Here is a 17,152-nt window from a genome sequence, read left to right as displayed (position 1 = left end):
GAATATTAAATTTGACTACATTGTATTATGGAAGATAACTATTTACACATCTACCATGATAACATTTCCTTTTTTATACAAGTTTCATTTGACTACATACAAAAAAATTGTTTAGGGAATATAATAAAACTGGTAGTAAGTATTTATTGTAAATATTGAGTGTAAGAGTCATCCATATATATATACAATACTTTTCATATTGCAAGCGAATACCAAAAAAAAAACGAAAAAAAAGACAGAGAGACAATTAATGGGTTCTCTACTAGAACTTATGGCTCTCTTGATCATGACTATGTGTGTGAATGTAATAATAATACGTGGCGCTCAACATGCTATGGCTCCAAAGCCATCAGGTTTCGACAACCCAAGAACGACAGTAATGATACATAATGATCTTGAAGGTCCTTTGCCGCTGAGATATCATTGCAAATCAAGAGACGATGATCTTGGAGACTGGACCATGCCACCAAATGGAACGTGGTCGTTTAAATTCAGACCAAGTATTTTTGGGAACACTTTGTTCTTTTGCAGTTTTAGATGGGAACAGGAGTTGCATTATTTTGATATCTACAAACAGAACAGAGACAGAGAATTCGCCAAGTTTGGATGTAGGAAATGCCAATGGAAGATATACAAAAATGGACCTTGCAAATTTAACAAAAAGACTAAAATGTTTGATGTTTGTCTTCCTTGGAATTCTCCTGATAACAATTAACAACAACATCTCTATATACATATTTCTACTTCTATAATTCTATAATAATCAATTAATACAAGTATTTCGTATTTACATATGATGAAAACACTTGCCGTGATGAGATTTTCTTTACTATATACTTTTAAATTGACGACATCATATATATTTTATTTTTTTCCGTCAAATCAAATATATTTCATATTATTATAAAACATGTCAACATAAATCATAGTTGATATCAGAAATTAGCTTTATTATATCAACCATAATGATATTTCCTTTTATACAGAAATTATACTTGACTAAAATTGTTTTTTTTTTTTTGGTAAGACTTTGACTAAAATTGTTCAAAACACTAAATTGCATTGAAAAAGGAAACATTATAAACACTAGATAAGTCAACAACAAAATCTGGTATCATTACCGAAAAAAAAAACAAAATCTGGAAAAAAAAGAAAAAAAAAAAAAAGAAAAAGAAAATCTGGTATTATAAATACACACACAAGTATTGAGCGAAATAGTCATCCAAAAAGACACACCAATACTATCACATTGCAAACAAGAAAAATAAAAAAACAACAAGATGGGTTCTCTAAAGGAACTTGTAGCATTCATAACCATAGTTATGTGTACAAGTGTAACAATGACCGTCGCTGAAAACGCCATGGCTCCGACAAGTATTGGAAACCCGAATACAACAGTGGTGATATCTAACGGAGGTTCAGTTCCGATGGTGTTCCATTGTCAATCATATAAAGTTGATCTCGGAGTCCACACCATGTTACCAGGTGGATCGTGGTCATTCGAATTCAAACCCAGTGATTCTGGAAATACTATATACGCTTGCCTTTTTTCCTGGAGACTCGAGTTCCATTATTTTCGTATCTACAAGCAAAGTAGAGACCAAGAACCTGCTGGGCCGTTTGCTTGCAAAAGATGTGAATGGAAGGTAAGCCCAGAAGGACCTTGTCAACTTATGAAAAAGACTGGAACGTTTAGTCACTGTCCTCCTTGGGATTCTCAATCGTTTGGAAACAATTAATCCTTTGCTATATCTTAACCTCTGTATTAAACAATAAATTAAATGCCTTTGATTTGGTGTATCTAAGTTATTATTATTTGAAAAAAATAAAAATAAAGAGTTACTTTTTATTTCTGCAAGGTTTGCAACTTAGCATTTAAGTTTACACGTGTAAAAACAGAAGAAAATACTCTAAGAAGACCCAATGGGCTGAAAAAAAGAAAGGGTACGAGGTTAATATTGACCCAATGGGCCTTAGACTTAAATCAGGTTTGGTAAAAAAGGAAAACTACTATAAGCAAAGTCGTAAATGCCACGTGTAAAACAAAAGTGGTTAAACAAACAAACCAAAAAGGCGCTTTGAAATCTCCGCCTTCGTTGTTGGGCTAATTTACGCACTCACTCACTGTCTCCGACCGGTTAATTTGTCATCTGTGTCTTGCTCCTTTCCTCTGTAAGATCTCTGTGTCTCTCTTACAATGCAATCAGCTATGGCGCTTTCGTTTTCCCAGACGTCGTTTACAAGACCGAACCACGTGCTCGGATCAACTGCTTCCGTTTTCTCTACGCCTAAGAGTCTCCGGTTCTGCGGACTCCGCCGGGAAGCGTTTGGTTTCTCTCCGTCGAATCAGTTGGCTTTGCGCAGTGACCGAATCCGAACTCAGAGTAGTGGATTCCAAGTCTCCGCTTCTGCTTCGAGTAATGGTAATGGTAATGGTGCTCCTCCCAAATCTTTCGATTACGATTTGATCATCATCGGAGCTGGAGTTGGCGGCCACGGAGCTGCTTTGCATGCTGTTGAGAAGGTTTGTAATTTATTATTACGAAAACAACTAAAAAGGCTAATACTTTAAGTATCCTGTGAGTTGCTATACCATGATGATTTGTGAATATTTTGATTTCATTTTGAAAGAAAAGATTTGCTCTTTCTTATGACTCAATGGGATGATGGGGATGTGTAGCAAAGGTGTTTTCTTTTACGATTTGTTATGATTTCTTTTGAAATTTACGGAAACATTGGCTTCATTAGGGACTTAAAACTGCCATCATTGAAGGAGATGTTGTTGGAGGGACTTGTGTTAACAGAGGATGTGTGCCTTCTAAAGCTCTTCTTGCTGTTAGTGGTAGAATGCGGGAACTTCAGAACGAACATCACATGAAGTCCTTTGGTCTCCAGGTAACTCATGTTCTCTGATATAAAGTTGCTTGGCTGTAGATGGATCATGTTTGATGCCAATGATCGTTAGTGTTGAATTTACTCCTTCTGGCCTTTCACTGTATTATGTTTTTTTTTTTGGTTTTACCCTTGGAAAATAGGTTTCAGCTGCTGGATATGATCGTCAGGGTGTGGCTGACCATGCTAATAACCTGGCTACCAAAATTCGAAACAATCTCACCAATTCAATGAAGGCACTTGGTGTTGACATATTGACAGGATTTGGCAGTGTTCTGGTCAGTACGTGTTTTTCTCTCACGTTGACTAACAGGAACAGGAACATGATACATTGATCCTAACTCTTTAATTTTTGTAATTCTTCTGCAGGGACCACAAAAGGTTAAATATGGGAAGGACAATATTATTACTGCAAAGGATATCATCATTGCCACTGGGTCTGTGCCGTTTGTTCCTAAAGGAATTGAAGTTGATGGTACGTTTCTTGTTTTGGATGTAGACTTGTTAAGGGAGAAGCCTGAAAAAAAAAGTTATTCTCCATTCTTTTGGGTGCAAAAAACAATCAGACTTGATTCCTTGAATGTTTATATTTTGGTTCTGTAGGAAAGACTGTTATCACCAGTGACCATGCCTTGAAATTGGAGTCTGTCCCTGATTGGATTGCAATTGTCGGAAGTGGTTATATTGGTCTTGAGTTCAGTGATGTTTACACAGCACTTGGAAGCGAGGTAGCATGATGTTTATGTACTAATGATATTACTTTAGTATGACTTTGTCATATTGTGTTTCGTAGTTGAGATTGTCATAACTGTAACTTAGCAATGATCTCCAATTTTCTAGTCTTTGTTTGGTTTCTTACTGTATTGAGCTTGCTGTTGTGTATATAGTAGTAAAATAGGTTTTAAGCTACCAAGTCTACTAATTGAATATTTGCCGCTTCCAAGTTATGATTCATTACTCATTAGGTTTGCTCCATCTCTATAATTAGTGATCGAAAACGGGAACCTTTTGTGCAGGTAACTTTTATTGAAGCATTGGATCAGCTAATGCCTGGATTTGATCCTGAGATCAGTAAGCTAGCTCAGAGGGTTTTGATAAATCCAAGAAAGATTGACTATCATACTGGAGTCTTTGCAAGCAAAGTGAGTCTGTTTAAGTAATGCATTACAAATACAGATTACAAAGTGTGTCCATGTGTTCATCTGTTAAACTTGAATCTACTCTTATTCAGATTACTCCGGCAAAGGATGGGAAACCAGTTTTGATTGAGCTTATTGATGCGAAAACCAAGGAACCTAAGGATACTTTGGAGGTAACCAAATGTCATATAGATGATAGGGAGATTTGATGTCTCACAAAGAGAATATTTAACAGTTACTTAGTAATTAGTATTCATGCCTGAATTGGGAAGATATGTGCCGTTGGTAGTGGATCCTTAAAAGTCTTGTTTTCACTTATTTTTCTATTGCCTGCAGTATTAACCAGATTGTTACTCTTCCCACAGAAATATAGTATACACATGATGACATAAATGGATAAGAAACGCTTCTCATTTTCTGAATATATTGTGGCCTTTTCCTCCCAAAAAAGAAAAATATAGTCATGTCTTTTGGTTTTATTTCATTTTACTATGTGATGTTCTGTGCTTAAAGTGTGAGTTTGTTTTCCTTCGCCAGGTAGATGCTGCTCTTATTGCTACTGGAAGAGCTCCATTCACCAATGGACTTGGCTTGGAAAATGTATGAGATGATACTAAACTCCATCCTCTTGTATTGTCATCTTGGTTACCAGAGAATATTTGGTCAGTCAGAAAATTAACTTTGAAGTTGTAATCTCAACGCAGGTCAATGTTGTGACGCAGAGAGGTTTCATACCAGTTGATGAGCGAATGCGTGTGATCGATGGAAACGGGACTCTGGTCAGTTTTAGTTGCATGTATATACCTTTTCCTTATCAGCGATTCTTTTTACATTCTAATTTTTTTTTTTTACTTGATAGGTTCCCAACTTGTACTGCATTGGTGATGCCAATGGTAAATTGATGCTTGCACATGCAGCTAGTGCCCAAGGAATATCTGGTAAATGGCTTATCACTAGGCAGGCTACTAATAACGCAGTAAATATTTTCCCATTTTTCTTAATGGACTTGTATTTAACTCTGTGGCTAGTGGTCGAGCAAGTCAGCGGCAGAGATCATGTGCTTAATCATCTTAGCATCCCAGCTGCCTGCTTTACTCATCCTGAAATCAGCATGGTGGGATTGACAGAGGTAATTCTATATCCTAGTGCACGTAGTGCTTTTTGTACTGAAGAAGGTCAAAAAGAAAAATGTTATGAGCAAATTATGCTTACTGTAACTCCTTAGGTTTTGACAGTATTCCCTTGATTTGTCAGCCTCAAGCGAAAGAGAAAGGTGAGAAAGAAGGATTTAAAGTTAGTGTTGCCAAGACAAGTTTCAAGGCTAACACAAAGGCCCTAGCTGAAAATGAAGGAGAAGGAATAGCAAAGGTGGGAGAAGCAAAAGTTGTTGAGTATTTAAGGTTTATGAAAGGCAAAAGAGATCTCACTGCTTTGATTATGCAGATGATATACCGACCTGACAATGGGGAAATCCTAGGAGTTCATATATTTGGACTGCATGCAGCTGACCTTATCCATGAAGCTTCCAATGCGATAGCTCTAGGAACACGCATTCAGGTATGCTTTTTTTTATACTCTAGCTGCTTATTTCCCTGATTCATATTGGATTTAGCACTTAGCCTTTGATGTTGATAATTTCCTACCGGGAAATCGTGCTATATACATAGTACCATAGCTGTTGAAATTACTAAACACATTGATTACATCTATTTCTTGATCCTGCATGGTTACTGGTATCTCTGCAGGACATAAAATTGGCAGTTCATGCACATCCAACACTGTCTGAGGTCCTTGACGAACTGTTCAAAGCAGCCAAGGTAAAGCAAAACAGTCTACAAACACATACATACACAGACACTCATGCCATTGGCCAGCGAACCCCTTTATTTTTAACTGCAACCAACAGATTTAAATCCTCTACTAAAAAGCAAAAAGAATCTTACACTTTAAGTTCAATTTTCAGGTTGAAAGTCATGCTACGACAAGGACAGTAAGTGATAAAGTGGCTGTATAATAAAAAACCAAAAACTTATTGGGGGAGGAAACATCTTGAAGAAAGAAAATTTGTGGTTGTACTTTAGGGAGATGCAAAGATAAAGCTAAACGCAAACCAAGAGGATCTAAGAAGAAGAAACAGAAGAGGAGATGATGAGAAAGAACCTTCACTTAGTGAAGACAAAAAAGATATATCAACAAGGCCTTCTTCTTTCTTTGAGAATATATATGTTGAAGTCTTGTCTCTTCTTTCACGTATATTTGTTTAATTGTTTCATGGTTTCGATTAGTAGAGCCTGAGATTGTGCTTTTGATTTTTGTATGTTTGTTTTTGAAGTGAGTAATCACTTTTGGATGATTCTTCTCTTTTTACTACTAAAAACACTTTTCTGGCCATTATTTCCATCAGGTGGCATAGGAACCGAGTTTAAGACTACAAATGTTCCATAAGATTTTCTGTGGATACCTGCAATTTTATTCTACAAATATACGTGTAGATTACACCAGAGTCCCAAAATAACCATCAGAGAAGTAGACAGATATATCTATTTGTTAATTCTGTCTTCTTCTTTTTGGCTTTTTTAATGCACCCACCAATCAACAACAAAGATTGGTCTCGTTATGAATACTTTATTAGTTTCCATTCACATAATTTACAGATCAATACAATCCATGTTCAACACTTTTGACTCACCTCTCCATAGCCATTTCAATATCAAATGTCTTCCAGGCAATCGTACTCCAACTGCATCAAATCATCAACAAGATTCGTTACTTCATGTACGAATTTATCTCTCCGTTTTGTGTTTTTTCCACTAAATTGAGATTATAAAATGTAAGAAAACAAAATACAATATAGATTTCACCTGAGCTTCTTCATGCGTGAGTTTCATCCTCCTGTAATCCTGTTGAGCCTTCTTAGACCTGAACATGGCTTGGACTCGCACTACAGATCTCTCGAGCCTCTCCTCTGCTTGCCTCTGGCTCGTCTTGTAGAAATCTTCTGCCTCACCTGGAGAATCCTCCTTTGCTGCAACCTGGAGTCCTCTAAACCCTTTTCTCTTTTGTCTCCACCTCAAAACTGCCTTTTCCAACACTCCTACCGACCATACGATCTTCTTGTACTGCCTCCGTGCTTGTAATCCCCTAAAAGCAGCCTGCAAAATTAGAGGAAATACACTTGTGTGTGTTAGAAAACTCAGACAAATGTTATGATAAAGGTGTGGACTATCACTGTCTTATAGGTTGCGGAATTTAGACAAAAGTGATGATTATGAACAGCCAAGTTCAGAGTAAACTTATAATCCTGGCTGCTGAATCTTGCTTTGGTTCTCGTTCACAGGATTAACTGTTCACTTCATACCTGGATCCTAATTGCTTGACGCCGCATATTTAGATACTCTTTTCTCATTTTCCAAGTTTGGAACCTGCACTGAATCCGGTAAGCGGCTTCTATCTTCCTACGCGTATCATATTTACGGAATGCATTCTGAATCTTCATTGCTGCAATTATGCTCTTAGCCTCTTCTTCTTTGTTAGCAAACTGAATCACACTTGACCGTGCTGCCTTCAGCGCCTTTTCCCTAAATGCACCCTGAATTCGAGCCGCTGCTTCTGCAGCTGTTCTGTATGCTGCCAGAGCATCCTTGAGACTCTGCTCATCCTCCGGGAGAGTGCCTTGGTTCAGCATCTCCGCTTTGCAAGTCTCCAGATTGCCACTGATGTTTCCAGCAATTTTCATGTCTCTAAACTGAGCAACCAAACATTTCTCAGCAAGATATGCAGCTAGGCCGTCATATCCATTTTGCTCTGCCAAATCAGCTGCCATGCATCCGCCAAGATTATCCTTCGTCGGGTCTGTCACCAGGTTCGGTCTCGCCCCAGCAGAGAGAAGAGCAGCCACCATTTTCTCCCTTCAAAACCCAAAAAAAAACTGTATATAGTAAAAAGTAGCTTACAACAGAGTATATATAGCTTTGAAAGAGATAGATCTTACCTTCCATAGTATGCTGCCCAATGAAGAGCTGTCCATCCTTGTTTATCACGGAAATTCAACGATAAACCTGATAACGAGAACAGCTGGATTGACCAAGTGTATCCAAGAATGGCACAGAGGTGGATCACACCGAGGCCTTTAGAGTCATAATCCAGTGTGTTGCGACCTTCAAGCACTTTCTCCACAAGCCATTCCTTAAGCCTGTTCTTCAAAGTTAGCTCGAAGAGATTATCTTTCGCTTGATCAAATGACACCTTATTCCCCTGAATGGACTTGATTAGATAAGCCCAACTGTTTAAGAGATGGGATGTTTTGCTAGCGAGTTTTTTGGCATCTCGCAGGTTTGGAGGTGAGATTTTGCTGGAAAGAACGTTGAGTTTGTTGGAAGACGTAAATAGAAGATGAGAAAGTCTGACTTGGAACTCAAATTCTTCCCATTTGGATTCTTGATTGTCTTCAGGGATGGTTTTATCAAGAACTGAGACTGAACGGTGTTCAAACCTGAAACATTGGCTGATTGGTTTGTTGCCGTCTACACTAAGATAGAGGTTTACCATCCCAGGCGAGTGTGGAGGTATGATGCAACGGTATACTCCCGGTTGGAGATATTCTGCAGGGACACACGAGTCACCACAAATGCAGAAGATGTTTGATCTTTCAAGATGTTGATAACTGTCGTGCAAGAACCCAGTTACAAGAATCTGCACAATCAGTATGTAAGAAAGTTATGCGCTCCATTTCAACTAATACCTATTATTTTTATTCATATGATAGCACATACTGTCGCTAGATCGATATCTTATTACCTTTGTTTTCTCTGAAGAATATGCCCAAGCAGGTGAAACATCAGTTATGTTAAACACTTGCTCAGGTATGTTGGAGTGAGGATGAAATAAAGCTTGAGGAGCTAATGGGTCCTGCTCAAGCGTAACCATGGGTTGAAAGGAAGAATCCTCCAGCGAGCCATTAGATTCGCCGATAAATGAATTCATCCACCTTCCAAAGCTCTCTCGACTTTGTGGACCATTGTTAAGCAAAGCATCAAGAGATTCATCACCTACTGTCACATTCACAGGCGCTGCAGAGCCGTTTGCAGCATTTTGGAGCGGTTCTGTGTAGTATGACAGATCATCTGATCACAGAAAAAAAGAAAGAGTATGTATTTTCAACAACATCCCATTTTTTCTCTAACTGCACAAACTGTAAGTTACCTTCGGTTGGTGCAGATTGGTTGTGAAGATCGGTTGGTATTAGCAGCTCATCCCAATCGAGTGTATTGATATCGTGAAGGCTAATTTCATGATTTCTAACAACTGGACTGTTGTTGCTTGCTGTGAGCCACCAAAAGATAGTGTGATAAGTATCCATATGAAGAGACCAGAGAACACATTTATAGTTTGCAAACAGCAAATCCATAGTGGCAACGCTACCTAGAAAAACTGTGAAAAACCGATATCACGTAAAAGATTGTTCTCACCTATATAACGTGAGTTCTCAATGCTAAAATCAATATGTTCAGCTGTCATGAGATTTGGGAATGTCTGGTCGGAGACCTCTATTGGACTAGAGTTTGACTCTCCCGATGAAGTAGCTGCCTGAACATACCATTTCAAACCAATCAAAATATCATAGAGGACTGTGAATAAAGCCTACCAATCGGAAATAGTGACTATTCAATAGAGAAAGAGAGCATCCAAATATGGACTGCAAAGAAATACATCACACTGATCCAACCATAACTTTCTAATATAAGAAACCCAAGTGAGACTTGAGAACAGGTGGAAAAGAAAACAAACCTCCTGTGTATCACGGTAATGTACAAGGACGATATTCTCTCGAGCCCTGCCACAAAAAGAAGAGATGATTTATTTTCATCACCTTCAGAAGAAACATAGAAGAGAAGGGACTCTAATCAAGTCATTTCTCAAAAGATATATAAAGTAGTAGACAAGTCTGTGATCTTTGCTTACTACATACTTATCTAGTAACCAGTAACACCTTCGAACAAAGGTAGTTTTATCTTCACCGTGGGCATAGTATACGTGAATCCTTTCCTCGTTACCAACCTAGCATCATCCAAAGGACATTAATTAGCCGGAAAGAAAGAACTCATGATATGACCGTATATGATACAAGCTAAAAAAAAACTCACTTTCAGGTGTTCGTGAGCCTCTTTAACTGTCCTTCCGTCTTTTTTCTTTTTCCAGTTATGACCATCCTTTCTGAAGTTCCTCAACATCTTACGGTCGAACAATATAATTCTGCCACCTGCAAAAATAATGAAACATAACATGAGTATAAGAAGTCATGTAAACTTGAACAAACATCCTAAAATGTTTGAGTGGTCACTTTTGGGTATAGAAGAGAATGATTACTATTGGGTAAGTTCACCGGCTTGACATTGATGGTGAAGTATTTAGGGTTAGAGAGAATAGCGTGGATCTCATTTGGCCGAAGCCACCTGCCTTTTGCTTCCTCCAAAGTGGTCTGGACGTCAAGATCTGCAAAAGGCACAAGCAGAACATATGTCAAGAAACATCAAACAAAAGGAACATATTCATATATTCACAAAACTCAAAGCAAGAGGATAGAACAAACTCGACATGAATATCCATCCATCATCACAAATATATATAAAAAAATACTATGTTTCTAAGCTTTTGTGCTTACAACACACAAGTAAACTTGTTCAGGCATAACACACAGTTTCATCACTTCCTTCGAAAAACCTCTGAATTATCCACTTTCAAATCCGACAGACGCCAAAAGTTGTTAATTTTCCACACTACAAACTTATGAATCATACACTAAATCCATAGATAAACTAAAGGAACCTCAATTTCACAGTAACTACAAATTCAACTTCCAGTGGCCGCAAAGGAACAAAAACGGCCACGTCATCTTTACAAATATACAAAGTGTAATAAACTCCAAAACCCAACAATATTATTTCATAAAAATTACAACTTTTTATAATATAACAACCCTCAACTAAAACACAGCTCGGGGGAAAGGACGAAAACTCTGAAATAAACCAAAGAACCAGCGAATCAAAAAAAAAAAAAAAGAAAACATGTAATAAAATAAAACCAAAGAGCTGGGGTCTTACCATGTAAGGTATGGAATCCATGAATCTCCGAGCCGATAAGCCTGCCGGAACCGTCGCCGTCCATCTTGATGATTCACACTCGAGTTCGAAGCTTTTGACCCAAAAATATTCCGACAGAAGAACCCTAAGAAACTAAGAGAAACGAAGTCAAAAAGTAAAAGACTATGTATCTGGTGTTACAGATTTCGTCGTGAGAAGAGATTGAAATTGAGAATACGAGAGAGCTTTTCTATGGTGTCCGAAATGATGAGAGTGAATCAAACAAAATAAAATAAAATAAAATGGAACGTTCTGTTATCTTTTTTTTTTTCTTTTTTTTTAATTGAGCTCTCTCACTCTTTTGATAAAGTTGAATTTTCAACGTAATATTTTAAGGAAATTTGCAAGTTTGCTCCCCTACCTACTTTTATTTTCCAAAATTCCCTTAACCTTTCTAAATAATCTAATCGGTCTTGTGAAAATCCACCACTCATTATTCTTCAAGCTAAAATTTGTAAAGTTTCTTGATTAAGATATTACTGGTTTTAAATTTTTAATCATGTAAATGTTCAAAATTATAAAGTTCATTCTCATATGTATTTTTTTTAATAACTTTTGTTACAAAAATGTATTGGTAACTTGAAATCTCATCTACAAACTTGTTGAGATATACAAACTACGATATATGAGTCAAATCTCATCAATGAGGTTTGCCTTCCTCCCTCTCAAGTAACGAAATTTATTTACAAGAGAATTTGAAGCAAGATCTCTTCTCTAATCTATAGTACTGGTTAACTTCACATAATCGAAATAAGCGTCGCGGTAAACATACGAAGAGACTTAAACCACTCATAAACTTATTTGAATGACATAAATTAAAGATAATCTTTGATGATGGCATGCCTAGCTAATAGTACTATATAAGGTATACGGTACGTCGGTACCCGATATAAAACTTAGGAAATTTCGTTGAGAATGAAAAAAAAGAGCGTCCAGATCCCAGAGAGGCAAAGTCAACTTACCAAAAGATGTTAGGAAAAACATAAAAGTAAGCAAGCAGCTACAAAAATGTAAACATGTACACTTAATAGAAAAAGTAGTTGATAAAGTTGGGAAATAAAGAGCGTCCAGACCAGAGCTTTTAAAAAACGATCATTCACCATCTGCGGCGGGTGCTGTACTAACAGACGTGGACTGGTACATACGTGGCTTTACAGTTATGGTTCATCATTTATTCTGGGGTCCTAGTTTTTTTTTTTTGGTTTCACACTCACTCACCCCTTTATTTATGTTATTATCTTTTCTTCTAGGAGAACCCAAAAAAAAAAAAAAGGTCTTACTGCTTTATCAAAATTTGACAATTACGTGGATGATGTCTCAGGAGAAAAACTCATGAAAAGACCGGTCTCCTAAATCGGTCGAATCAAAAAGACAATGCACCAACCACGCTACTTTAGATTAGACACATATTGGGCGACGATGGTTTTGAAATCTTGTTTTTGTAAGTAATCGTTTCCTAAAAGGATTAATAGTCATTCATTCATTCATTCGTACAATCTTTTTATCAAGTTGACACTTCATGTGTTGTGACGCACTCTGCTAACATTATCCAAAGAAAATAAGAATCCCCAAAAAAATAACTGAGTTCAACAAAATCACATTCCTTATTTAATATTCAAGAAAAAACTTCGGATCATCTGTTTTTGGTTTAGTCCGTATTCGAATTCAGTTTGTTTCTTATGAACATTTTGGTTGGTCAAAATCGCATTCGGTTTGGTTTATCTAGGATTAACCACCTCTATATAGCACAAAGCGTTATACTGGATGTTGTTTTTGTTTCAGTTTGTTTTTCGTTAACAATTTCTTTTTCTTGATGTCTCAGGAGAGAACATGGTAAATTTAGTGGGTAGAAAAAAAGCCAGGTGAGATATAAAGAAGAGAAATGGATTTGGTTTTCAAGCTAATCCAACAACGGTCTCTTTATTTATTTCCTTTTTTGGTTCACTTTTTTTTATTGGCTCTATCAAACCCTTAATTAACCTACATATTTTTTTTACTGCGAGCCTTCATCTATTGGGCCTAAGGCCCATAAAATATTTTCCTTTTTCTCCGTTAGGCGGTTGTGGTCATCATTCCAGATCTCTATATATATGATGTGTAGAGAGCTTGTTTCTTTTTCTCTTCAGAGACCTACGAATCCTCCGGCTGCGCGGTTCTCTTTATTTCCTTTTCGTAGCCGGTTTGTTACCTATTGCGTTAGGGTTCGTTCGTCTCTTTTGTGTTTTCGATTTAGGGTTGATCGTTAACAAAAAGTAAGGAAGTGGTTGAGCGTGTTAAATCGTATTCAGTCCCAAATCGTTGTACAAATGCCTCGGCTCGGAATGAAAAAGAATGGTGATGGATTCATACGATTTGGGACTGAATCGGTTGATACAATAAACCCTCCTTGTCTTGTTGCGTAATTGGTCCCATAATGTTCTAATCAGATGCCTCGGTTAATTTATAACCCATTCTAAAGCTTATCACGATAAGTTTATGGTTGCGGTTGGAGTGTGGTGCATGATGATTTGTCCGAGTCCCATATTGCGGTAGGTTTAAAACCTGATCGGATGAATAATAAAGGCTTGGCTGGGTTATAAAATTGCGGTAGGGTTTGTCTTTTTTGTTTTTCGATTTAGGGTTGGTCGTTAACAAATAAGATGGTGGTGGTGCGTGTTAGTCGAATTCAGTCCCAAATCGGTATGCAAATGCCTCGGCTCGGGAAGATAAAGAATGGTGATGGCTTCATACGATTTGGGACTGAATCGTCTAATACAAAATCCCTCCTTGTCCCGTTGTTGCGTAATATTTGGTCCCAAAATTTCTAGTCAGATGCCTCGGTTAATATCCCATTCTTACGATTGGGGTTGAAAGTGTGGTGCATGATACTTGGTCGAGTCCCTTATTGTTCTATATATTGCCTTGGTTTTGAACCATATCGGTCAAAAAATAAAGCCTTGGCTAGGCTATAAACATAAAACAGTTGGTGGTGCATGCTATATGGTTCGAATCGTGTATAAGAGCATCAGCATTGGTGTAATACCAATCTTGGTCCCTCAAATTTTTTTATAATATTTAGATCATAGGACATTTTAAAATTTTGAGTGTAGGAGCATTGGTGTCTCATGTTATTTGTCCTTCTATTAAATTAATAATATATTAAATCAAGAACTCACCTTCCAGTCCAAATTTAGTGCCCTTAGGTAAACTGCACCACCGACGAGTGCAACATCCCGTAACACCACAATACCAACCAGTCCAGCTTCAGAGCACAAATGTCACATGCATCCACCAAAAATGGCTTTAGTATTAAAGTTTAAAAGGCAGTATTGCAATCTAGGACTCCATTAACTAACAAACGAAGCCAAGTTTAGCAATTAGTTAGTAAACTTAGTTAGGTTTCCTCTTAATATAAATACATGTAATCTTTATAAGAGGTATGTCCAAGGAGATCAACAGGACGATATTAATACATGTAATCCTCTTGATATAAATACATGTAATCTTCTGCACCATTGCTACTGCGACACACCCAATAAGAACCTGAATTTAAACATAAGTATAATCAAGAAAACTGAGATGAAATAAAACCTCACACATGTCTTCAGCTTGAAACGTAAAACCAATCTTAACCCCTAAACACATTCAGAGAACATCCAATAATGAGCCAAAACAAAACACATACTAGATCAAAAGACTATACCTTGTCTGCAAGAGGATCAAGGTACGAGCCAACAACAGAATTAATCTTCATCCTCCTAGCCATGTAACCATCTAACTACAAAACCAAGGGTCTATTATAAACAATGTCCTTCTTCCCAATACTAGTAAAACAAAAATCACAAAGAAGAGTTGGACTTGGATTTGCTGCCGTTTTGGTTTGCAGCAGATGACTTGTCCTTTGATTGGCTTTTAGCCATTCCAGTCACTACCTCAAATATAGTAGGAACATCATTGATCATGTTGAACAAGCGCTTCCTGAAATTAAACAAGTTAGTGTACACTCTATCCACATAGAGAAGGAGACCGAAAGAGAAACTGTCATCCATTACCTATCTTCCTTGTGGAAAGAAAACCTCGAGCCGAAGTAAAAGGAAACAGAAAGTAACCAAGCGTCACTGTGAATGGCAATAAGAAAAAGCCATTCTTTTTCAGAGAGCCCATCTCTTGCAAAGTTAATACCAAGAGCTGGCTGTGGAAGCTCAGGAGGCACTTCTTCAGCTGGTAAATTCACTTCTCATTCTTCATTCGGTAACCCATACGAACAAAGATTCTCCTTTTCTGCAAACCAAGATTGCACAATACAAAACCCCAACTTGAATCAAACAACCAGACAAGAAACGAAGTTACTCAAGAGTGAACAATACAAAACCAACTTTAATTAGACTACCATACAAAGACACACTAAATCTAATCAAATACAAAACCCCAACTTGAATCAAACAACCACACAAGAAACCAAGTTTAAAAATCAGAGTGTGCAATATAAACCCGACTCGAATCAAAATACCATACAAATAGACACTAAATCTATACGGCAGACGACAACGACCACACTTCAACGAACACAAACATCGCCGTTTCGCACACGAAGTCCATCGCCGTTTCGCACACGAAGTCGAGAGAGAGAGAGAGAGAGAGAGAGAGAGAGAATGAGAAATGAACGAGAGACCCCGAAATTTTTTCTTCTCCTCTTACTCTCATCTCCAATTATTCTTTGACACGTGGCAAACGGGACGACTCAAATTTGTCCCGTTTTTAGGTACGTATACAAGATTTAATCCGATTATTGATTTATTTTAAACCAAAAAAACTAGTGGGACTCGGCGTACTAACGCTAATGCCCTTGCTCTAACAGATCTCTCGTCCCAGTCTTTAGTCTTCCATACTAATTGGTCGACTTTTTCTAAAAACCCCATTATAAGTTTTTAAAGTGTAAGCTTATTGTTGGGAAAAGAATGTGGTGCATGATACTTTGGTCCCTTATTCTCTACTTGATTGCCTTAATTAAAATGGGAAACTTTAGAATGTGAAAGAGTGTGTTGCATGATACTTGGTCCCTGATTTGTCCGTATAAATGCCTCGGCTACGTTATAAGCTTATTGTGAAAGAGTGTGGTGCATGATACTTGGTCCCTGAATTGTCCATATGCCTCGGCAAAAAACCCATTATAAACTTATTGTGAGAGAGTGTGGTGCATGATGCTTGGTCCTAGTCCCATATTGTCTAACAATTTACAGTGAAAGCTAAATTCTACTAAGGTAATAAAAAAGAGTATGGTGCATGATACTATTAGAGGTCCCGGATTCCCTATTCAAATGCCTTGGTCAAAACTTGAAACCCCATTGAAAGCTAATTTTACTAAGCTTGGCAACGAGAAGGAGTGTGGTGCATGATACTTGGTCCCGGGTTGTACATATATATAGATGCCTCGATTAAATCCCCATAGTAAGCTGATCATAATAAGCATTTGATTTGGACAGAGTGTGGTGCCTGATATTTGGTCCTAGTCCCAGATTGCTCAAAGTTTTCCTTGGTTAGAAGCGTCCATAAATGGAAATAGAGTATGGTGCATGATACTCTAGGTTTCGGATTCTCTTGTCAAATGCCTCGGTTAAAAAGATCAAGCCCATTGAACGCTCAACTTTATAAACTTGGGAATGTGAAAGAGTGTGGTGCATGATACTCTACGTTTCAGATTCTCTTGTCAAATGCCTCGGTTAAAAAGGTCAAATCCCATTGAACGCTCAACTTTATAAATTTGGGAACGTGAAAAGAGTTTGGTGCATGATACACCTGTCAATACAAATGCCTCTTAAAGCCCTGGTTGATACTGTTGCATAACACTTTGTCGATACAAAAGTGACGATTCAGTTTTAAAACACACAATATAAGTTCATCAAGAGCTTATGAATGGGAAAGTGTAGATGGTGAAGCATGATATTTGGCCCAGAAATTTTTGAACAATTGCCTCAACTCATCATGAAGATAAGGATCTAATGA

The 17,152-nt window shown here is 37.5% G+C and overlaps 5 protein-coding genes across 16 annotated transcripts; 3 read left to right on the top strand and 2 right to left on the bottom strand.

Moving 5' to 3' along the window:
* Positions 1 to 220: 220 nt before the first annotated feature.
* Positions 221 to 715, top strand: LOC17891392 (S-protein homolog 2). The gene has a single exon (XM_006299901.2). The coding sequence runs from the start codon at positions 251 to 253 to the stop codon at positions 713 to 715; it is 465 nt and encodes a 154-aa protein (XP_006299963.2). The 5' UTR covers positions 221 to 250.
* Positions 716 to 1,272: 557 nt separating this feature from the next.
* LOC17893900 (S-protein homolog 2) lies at positions 1,273 to 1,852 on the top strand. Its single transcript, XM_006298720.2, has one exon. The coding sequence runs from the start codon at positions 1,281 to 1,283 to the stop codon at positions 1,737 to 1,739; it is 459 nt and encodes a 152-aa protein (XP_006298782.2). The 5' UTR covers positions 1,273 to 1,280; the 3' UTR covers positions 1,740 to 1,852.
* A 265-nt stretch (positions 1,853 to 2,117) lies between these two features.
* On the top strand, positions 2,118 to 6,386 carry LOC17890612 (dihydrolipoyl dehydrogenase 1, chloroplastic). 2 transcript variants are annotated; one of them, XM_023785295.1, is made up of 16 exons: positions 2,118 to 2,524; positions 2,749 to 2,895; positions 3,036 to 3,170; positions 3,262 to 3,367; positions 3,496 to 3,620; positions 3,909 to 4,034; positions 4,124 to 4,204; positions 4,569 to 4,631; positions 4,736 to 4,810; positions 4,891 to 4,969; positions 5,060 to 5,160; positions 5,286 to 5,399; positions 5,475 to 5,588; positions 5,777 to 5,848; positions 5,995 to 6,021; positions 6,113 to 6,386. In XM_023785295.1, exons 1-16 carry the CDS (start codon positions 2,198 to 2,200, stop codon positions 6,293 to 6,295), a joined length of 1,875 nt encoding a protein of 624 aa, XP_023641063.1. In that variant the 5' UTR covers positions 2,118 to 2,197; the 3' UTR covers positions 6,296 to 6,386. The 2 variants fall into 2 exon arrangements, with proteins under 2 accessions (XP_023641063.1, XP_006300179.2); XM_006300117.2 differs by having other exon boundaries at positions 2,119 to 2,524; positions 5,995 to 6,386.
* A 237-nt stretch (positions 6,387 to 6,623) lies between these two features.
* LOC17893272 (calmodulin-binding transcription activator 6) lies at positions 6,624 to 11,419 on the bottom strand. Of its 2 annotated transcripts, XM_006296906.2 has the most exons (12): positions 11,132 to 11,419; positions 10,398 to 10,523; positions 10,175 to 10,290; positions 10,000 to 10,088; positions 9,819 to 9,864; positions 9,500 to 9,617; positions 9,234 to 9,353; positions 8,829 to 9,154; positions 8,023 to 8,723; positions 7,390 to 7,939; positions 6,893 to 7,183; positions 6,624 to 6,771 (listed from the first exon to the last, which is right to left on the bottom strand). In XM_006296906.2, exons 1-12 carry the CDS (start codon positions 11,193 to 11,195, stop codon positions 6,742 to 6,744), a joined length of 2,577 nt encoding a protein of 858 aa, XP_006296968.1. In that variant the 5' UTR covers positions 11,196 to 11,419; the 3' UTR covers positions 6,624 to 6,741. The 2 variants fall into 2 exon arrangements, with proteins under 2 accessions (XP_006296968.1, XP_023641062.1); XM_023785294.1 differs by lacking the exons at positions 10,175 to 10,290; positions 10,398 to 10,523; positions 11,132 to 11,419 and having other exon boundaries at positions 9,993 to 10,044.
* Positions 11,420 to 14,257: 2,838 nt separating this feature from the next.
* LOC111831507 (cardiolipin synthase (CMP-forming), mitochondrial-like) lies at positions 14,258 to 15,801 on the bottom strand. Of its 10 annotated transcripts, none has more exons than XR_002834642.1 (6): positions 15,660 to 15,795; positions 15,202 to 15,430; positions 15,008 to 15,127; positions 14,853 to 14,927; positions 14,623 to 14,692; positions 14,284 to 14,411 (listed from the first exon to the last, which is right to left on the bottom strand). XR_002834642.1 is itself a non-coding variant. In XM_023786096.1 (5 exons), exons 2-5 carry the CDS (start codon positions 15,109 to 15,111, stop codon positions 14,314 to 14,316), a joined length of 273 nt encoding a protein of 90 aa, XP_023641864.1. In that variant the 5' UTR covers positions 15,112 to 15,127; positions 15,202 to 15,801; the 3' UTR covers positions 14,263 to 14,313. The 10 variants fall into 10 exon arrangements, 1 of the variants encoding a protein (XP_023641864.1); XR_002834641.1 differs by having other exon boundaries at positions 14,285 to 14,411; positions 15,665 to 15,794; XM_023786096.1 differs by having other exon boundaries at positions 14,263 to 14,411; positions 15,082 to 15,127; positions 15,202 to 15,801.
* Between the last annotated feature and the right edge of the window lie 1,351 nt (positions 15,802 to 17,152).

This window comes from Capsella rubella, unplaced genomic scaffold (genome assembly GCF_000375325.1).
Source record: "Capsella rubella cultivar Monte Gargano unplaced genomic scaffold, Caprub1_0 scaffold_3, whole genome shotgun sequence".
Taxonomy (NCBI): domain Eukaryota; kingdom Viridiplantae; phylum Streptophyta; class Magnoliopsida; order Brassicales; family Brassicaceae; genus Capsella; species Capsella rubella.
Note: the sequence above shows the minus strand (reverse complement) of the source record. Positions and strands in the feature narration are given on the sequence as shown.

Coding starts and splice junctions, on each gene's coding strand:
- LOC17891392 (XM_006299901.2), top strand. CDS start 251: ATGGGTTCTCTACTAGAACTTATGGCTCTCTTGATCATGACTATGTGT.
- LOC17893900 (XM_006298720.2), top strand. CDS start 1,281: ATGGGTTCTCTAAAGGAACTTGTAGCATTCATAACCATAGTTATGTGT.
- LOC17890612 (XM_023785295.1), top strand. CDS start 2,198: ATGCAATCAGCTATGGCGCTTTCGTTTTCCCAGACGTCGTTTACAAGA. Junction 5,589..5,776: donor CTCTAGGAACACGCATTCAG/GTATGCTTTTTT, acceptor GTATCTCTGCAG/GACATAAAATTGGCAGTTCA. Junction 5,849..5,994: donor AACTGTTCAAAGCAGCCAAG/GTAAAGCAAAAC, acceptor TTCAATTTTCAG/GTTGAAAGTCATGCTACGAC.
- LOC17893272 (XM_006296906.2), bottom strand. CDS start 11,195: ATGGACGGCGACGGTTCCGGCAGGCTTATCGGCTCGGAGATTCATGGA. Junction 9,155..9,233: donor CCAATCTGCACCAACCGAAG/GTAACTTACAGT, acceptor TTCTGTGATCAG/ATGATCTGTCATACTACACA. Junction 7,940..8,022: donor TGGGCAGCATACTATGGAAG/GTAAGATCTATC, acceptor TGGGTTTTGAAG/GGAGAAAATGGTGGCTGCTC.
- LOC111831507 (XM_023786096.1), bottom strand. CDS start 15,111: ATGATCAATGATGTTCCTACTATATTTGAG. Junction 14,928..15,081: donor ATGTTCCTACTATATTTGAG/GTAGTGACTGGA, acceptor TTGGTTTTGTAG/TTAGATGGTTACATGGCTAG. Junction 14,693..14,852: donor TTGATCCTCTTGCAGACAAG/GTATAGTCTTTT, acceptor GTTTAAATTCAG/GTTCTTATTGGGTGTGTCGC.